The sequence below is a fragment of the Elgaria multicarinata genome, chromosome 11 (genome assembly GCF_023053635.1).
Source record: "Elgaria multicarinata webbii isolate HBS135686 ecotype San Diego chromosome 11, rElgMul1.1.pri, whole genome shotgun sequence".
Lineage (NCBI taxonomy): Eukaryota > Metazoa > Chordata > Lepidosauria > Squamata > Anguidae > Elgaria > Elgaria multicarinata.
Genome location: NC_086181.1, coordinates 22,013,681 through 22,019,873, shown reverse-complemented (window position 1 = coordinate 22,019,873; position 6,193 = coordinate 22,013,681). Strand labels below are relative to the sequence as shown.

The window sequence follows — 6,193 nt, the reverse complement described above, 5'->3', positions numbered from 1 at the left end:
AATCTTCTCATTAGCTTATCACGGAGAATGCAGAGGGCTCAGAGATCAATCCCCCCCCCCACTCGCGAGAATTCAGTCTCTGTCTGAGGGGGAGGGGACATCAGAGTTGACAGATCCCAGAGTACACTACAGGGTCAAACAGGCGGAGTTGAGAGGAGGTAGGAACTGGGCTCCTGGGGTAGTGACTTGAGAAAAGACCCTCCCTGAGCTAAAGTGACTGCTTTCAATGAAGGCAACTGCCTAGCTTTGTTAGCAAAATTAAGCTTATAGGATAGCTCCTAGTATTCACACTCCCTTTAGATGTGAAGAAAAGTGTATTGGTTGATTTTATCTTTGTAGATTATACAGCAGACATCTTTATTGTCTCACAAAGGGGGAAGGTTTGGAATCATGACACTGTCACATTTAAGAGATTTTAGCTTAGAGCACCTATATGTCACATAGTGAAGAGTTTTTTCTTCATCTACAATGTTCCGTAATATGTGTATCCATGGGGATATAAGAATTTGTTAGCATAGCACAGAGAAAGAAGTTTTTGGAAGCATAGAATGGGTTTAAATAGATGTAAAAATGGGGTATTGCTCTAATATAAGAGGGAAAGTAGGCATGCACACATAAAACACTGTATAAAGGATTAGATGCTTTGGTTTAGATAAGGCCTGATGAAATATGATTTGATATTGCTCAAAGACAATACCCACAAGATCTTGTGACTTGTACTGACTAGTATTCCTGTTAACGGAACTAGGCAAGAAGTTAGGTGTTATAATAAGTTAAAGTTGTGGTTTAGAAATCCCTGTGTCAAAAAGAACAGAGAAGTAGACCAGACAGTTGACCACATTGTATTCCTGTTAACAGGACCAAACATATCTAATGACTTAAGATCATCCTGTTTCCATTGGATGATGAAACATCAATTCCTGCTTCCCAGCACCAGTATATAATTTTACTAAACCACAGTGCTACAAAAATTTCTGGAAAATTGATTTAATTAGGGTTATTTAGTGCTAAGGATGTGATGCAGCTGCTAAGCATTCTGTATGTTGAATTTGGGTCTTCAAGTTCTAATCTTGTCTTTATTCAATGTTTGCCACTTGTTCTTCAAACCTCCCTGAACTGAATTCGATGGACAGTATTTTAACAGCTTTCCTTGTCTTTCATTTAGGGATACCATAATAAAAGAGTCAAAATGGACAACCAAACTTCAGTCTCTGTGTTTCTTCTCTTGGAATTCTCAAAGGTTCGGGAACTGCAGATCATACACTTCATCTTATTCCTGATATTGTACTTAGCAACGGTAACAGGGAATCTTCTCATCATTGCTGCCATAGCTTTTGATCACCACCTTCACACACCCATGTACTTCTTTCTGATGAACTTGGCCATGCAGGACATAGGTTCAGTTTCAGTAACTATCCCCAAAGCTGCAATCAATTCCCTTATGAATATCAGATACATTTCTTATTCTGGATGTGTTACACAAGTCCTCTTATTTGTGTTATTTGTTGGATCTGACATTGCTCTCCTTACAGTCATGGCCTATGATCGGTATGTTGCCATTTGCAATCCATTACAATATACTATGGTGATGAACAAGGGAGCCTGCACCCAAATGGTGGGGGGTGTATGGATTGCTGGTCTTCTCAACGCGGTGTTACACACTGGGGGAACGTTTGCAAACACTTTCTGTTCTTATGTTGTTGAACAGTTCTTCTGTGAAACTCCACAGTTACTTAAGATTGCCTGCTCAGACTTACAGCACATCGAAATTGGGTTTGTTATGTTAAATATCATTATTGGGATTGGCTGCTTTATTTTCATCATAGTCTCTTATACACAGATCTTTACTGCTGTAATGAAAATCCCTTCCATTCAGGGAAGGAAAAAGGCCTTCTCAACTTGCTTACCCCACCTCATTGTCTTCTCCATGTTTTTTGTATCTCTGTGCTTTGCTTATCTTAGGCCCACCCCTAGCACAGCTTCAGATCTGGATTTGTTATTTACTATAATATATTCCATTTTGCCATCCATGCTGAATCCTTTAATCTACAGCATGAGAAACAAGGATATCAAGGTCAGCTTGTCAAGGCTTTTTACATCTGAGATAATTATTTAAAATGCTTTCTCTATTTGACTTCGTTTATTTATTTATTTTAAACATATTTTTTTAAAAAAATCATCTTTCACGGAAGAAACTCTCTCAAGGTGGTTTACAATAATAAAATACATGAATCAGTTAAAAAATATTGAAAAACAATAAAAAAATGAACGTAATAAAATAACAATAAAAACAGTAAACCTTCAACAATAAAATCAGCAAAACAAGGCAATTGCAGCAACAGTAATATCAAGAGAAGGCAATGGTAAAATCCTGTTTTCAAGGATTTCTTAAAAGCCCCCAATGATGGGGCAGGGCAGACCTCTGATGGAAGCTTGTTCCAAAGGTGTGCGGCCACTGCAGAGAAGGTGCCCTCATGTGTGATCACCCACCTAATTGCTCTCACAGTTGGGCAAATGAGAAGGGCCTCCCTTTCTGACATTAAAGTGCAAGCAGGCTGATATAAGTGAAAGTGGTCCTTCAAGTAATTTAATCCCAAATGCTTTATGGGTCAAAACCAACACTTTGAACTGGACTTAGTAACATGCCGGTAACCACTTCAGATGGTGCAAAATAGGCATTATGTGATCAAATCATCTCGCCTCTACCAATAAATGAGCGGCCATATTTTGCACCAGCTGAAGTTTCTGAAGTGTTTTTAGGGTGACCATATGAAAAGGAGGACAGGGCTCCTGTATCTTTAACAGTTGCATAGAAAAGGGAATTTCAGCTGGTATCATTTGTATATATGAAGAACCTGGTGAAATTCCCTCTTCATCACAACAGTTAAAGGTGCAGGAGGTATACTAGAGTGACCAGATTTTAAAGAGGGCAGGGCACCTGCAGCTTTAACTGCTGTGATGAAGAGGAAATTTCCCCAGATTCCCCATATATACAAATGACATTTGCTGAATTTTTTGGTCACTCTATTTGAATGTTGTATGTTTCAGAACCCCAGCCCCAAGATCGGAGAAAGCACTCCAAATTCAGAGGAGGGAATCCACTCTCCAAACCCCCTCCTTGCAATACAATATAAAAAGCACAACCAGAATAAAACCACACAGCAAAATTTAATATAGGTTAAAATATGAGATTAAAACAGCAAAGTTTAAATTTAAGTTAAATTAGGTGTTAAAATACTGAGAAAATAAAAAGTCTTCAGCTGGCGACGGAAAGAAAACAATGTAGGTGCCAAGCAAACCTCTCTGGGGAGCTCATTCCACACCCGGGGTGCCACAGCAGAGAAAGCCCTCCTCCTAGTAGCCACCTGCCTCACTTCCTTCAGCAGGGGCTCACGGAGAAGCACCCCTGTGGATGATCTTAAGGTCCGGGCAGGCACATATGGGAGGAGGCGTTCCTTCAAATAACCTGGCCCCAAACCGTTTAGGGCTTTAAATGTTAATACCAGCACTTTGAATTGGGCCCGGACCTGGACTGGCAGGCAATGTTAGTAGTCCCTGTTAGTAGGTGGGCTGCCCTGATTTGTACCAGCTGAAGTTTCTGGACCATTTTCAAGGGCAGCCCCATATAGAACGCATTGCAATAATCCAAACGAGAGGTTATCAGAGCATGGATAACTTATTGACTATACTTCAGTAAGAGTAAGGATGCAATCTTATGCACACTTATCTGGGAATAAGGGCATCTCTACACAAAGCAGGATATAACAGTATGAAAGCCACTTGAACACAGTATATGGAGTGTGTCATGGCCCCAACAGTTGTCAGTGCACTTTAATACCATTTTAAAGCAATAGTATAGATCCTGCCGTAGACTCTTGGCAAAGCACAGACCCCCTGCAAGAGTTCCAGCCTGTCATTCCCAAAGACAGGTGAACTTGAACATCACACATATATATTTTTCTGCTGCTCTTTGGACTTTTGGGATGAGTGTGAGTACAGGTTAATAACCACAGTGAGGTATCTCAGAATCTTCAAGGTATATACAGTATGTCAGAATCTAAGAAGTTACGACATTAAACCCCTGATTGCCTCCAGTGGATTTTTAAACTGAATTTTCATACCATCTACACCTCATACCATATCATAAAGGGAAAAACACACACATCATAGTTAAATTCACTACCACTACTATCACCATCTCCTTGCAATGCAGCATGAGTAGCCATTTGAGATACATGACAGACCTTCAAACACCACGGAGGTTTTTATTTTTTGGGGGGGAGGGGGAGAGATGCTGGCCTTGAATTCCACTTAACATGAAAGAGCTGTTTTGTTTTGGTCTATATTTCTTTATCTGTTCTTGTGACAGATTATTTGGAATTTATTGATAAAAATGAGACAAAATAAAGAAAACGAATTTCATGAGCCTTAGGGGACATTTGACTTGATAATTGTGAATAGCAGCCGCCACCACCGATGTCATACAGCAAAAGTCTTTTGATATTATGATGACTTTGATAAACAATATGTGACATGGGCATGGAAGTTGTTGTCTCCTCGAATTAAAACCATTTGTAATGGCTGCTGCATTAGAAGCCCCTTGCATCAGTCTAAGCAGTACTTTGGATCATAGCCAATGCTGTCATAGCTCCAACATCACTCTCACACATACATCTGACTTGGTTTTTTGAAGCTGTAATAGACTCCTGAGAATTGAACACCCCGAGGACACGTAGAAATGAGACATGGATAAAGCATGGCTATTTTTTCCGCTGCTGTCAGCAGAGAGAGGCAATCATTTTCAGAGGGCATCTGTCCACTTCTCAAACTGGAAAAGCTGAATGTGAAAGAGGTATTGGAGACATCATTCCTTATACATACAACAAACAAGTCAGAACATGTCAAACCAGTCAAGTGTGAGTGAATTCTTTCTCCATGGATTCTCTGATATTCAGGAGCTGCAGGTATTTCACATCATCATTTTTCTAATAATTTATTTGGTGGCCCTCATAGAAAACCTTCTCATCATCACAGTCATCATTTATAGCCACCAGCTCCATACACCCATGTACTTCTTTCTCGCCAACCTGTCATTCCAAGATTTTGGTTCCATATCTGCTACAGTTCCCAAGTCCATGGCAAATAACTTGATGAACACCGAAGCCATTTCTTACTCCGAATGTGTCTGCCAAGTTTTCTTCCTTGTGTTCTTCATGGTATCCCATTTCTTCCTTCTTGGTGTCATGGCATACGATCGCTATGTTGCCATCTGCAATCCACTGTGTTATGAGGCCGTCATGAACAAGAAAACCTGCATCCAAATGGCAACCAGTGCATGGCTCAGTGGCCTTTTCTATTCATCACTGTATACTGGAAATACATTCACAGTGCAATTCTGTTCCAATATAATTAACCAGTTCTTTTGTGAAATCCCTCAACTACTCAAGATATCTTGCTCTGATCCGTATTTTCCTGAATTATGGGCGATAACCTTTGGTTCCTGTATTGGTTTTATTTATTTTGCTCTCATTACTTTTTCTTACGTTCAGATCTTCAGAGCAGTTCTAAGAATCCCATCCATACAAGGGAAACAAAAAGCCTTTTCAACCTGCCTGCCACATCTTATTGTCGTCTCCCTGTTTTTGGTGAGTGGTACCTTTGCCTACTTAAAGCCAATCTCCAGCTCACCATCGGTGTTAGATCTCTTGCTTTCTATGCTGTACTGCATAGTGCCACCAGTAATGAACCCACTGATCTATAGCATGAGGAACAAAGAACTCAAAATGGCAGTTTGGAAGCTGATTCTCAACATTTTGCCTCAATCTTTGCACAAAAACCATTATCCTGTGCCTGTATTGTAGAAAACAATATCACCTGTCTAGACATTTTTGTAATACGCATTGTATGCACACTCTAATGCAGTTAAATTCTTACAGGTTCTATGAATTTCAGTGGGAGAGTTAGGTACATGACATGCATAATTGCTCAAAATTGTGCATACTTACTGAGAAGTAAATACAGCAGAATTCATTTGGAATTACTTCCAGGTAAGTGTAGCTTAATGTCTATAGCTTTAATCTCCCAAACTGGAAACAGTGGGAGGTAAAATTGTTTAACTTTGGTTATTGAATATCTTTTCTGCTCTAACTTTTAAGATAGATAATGGTCAACTTCTTGCAATGCAAATGTAAGC

The 6,193-nt window shown here is 39.7% G+C and overlaps 2 protein-coding genes across 2 annotated transcripts; both read left to right on the top strand.

The window, feature by feature from the left end:
* Nucleotides 1–1,189: 1,189 nt before the first annotated feature.
* On the top strand, nt 1,190–2,116 carry LOC134405421 (olfactory receptor 14I1-like). Its single transcript, XM_063136665.1, has one exon. The coding sequence runs from the start codon at nt 1,190–1,192 to the stop codon at nt 2,114–2,116; it is 927 nt and encodes a 308-aa protein (XP_062992735.1).
* Nucleotides 2,117–4,898: 2,782 nt separating this feature from the next.
* On the top strand, nt 4,899–5,861 carry LOC134405420 (olfactory receptor 14A16-like). Its single transcript, XM_063136664.1, has one exon. The coding sequence runs from the start codon at nt 4,899–4,901 to the stop codon at nt 5,859–5,861; it is 963 nt and encodes a 320-aa protein (XP_062992734.1).
* The last annotated feature ends 332 nt before the right edge of the window (nt 5,862–6,193 follow it).

Excerpts from the sequence above, each read along its gene's own strand:
- LOC134405421 (XM_063136665.1), top strand. The coding sequence starts at position 1,190 with ATGGACAACCAAACTTCAGTCTCTGTGTTTCTTCTCTTGGAATTCTCA.
- LOC134405420 (XM_063136664.1), top strand. The coding sequence starts at position 4,899 with ATGTCAAACCAGTCAAGTGTGAGTGAATTCTTTCTCCATGGATTCTCT.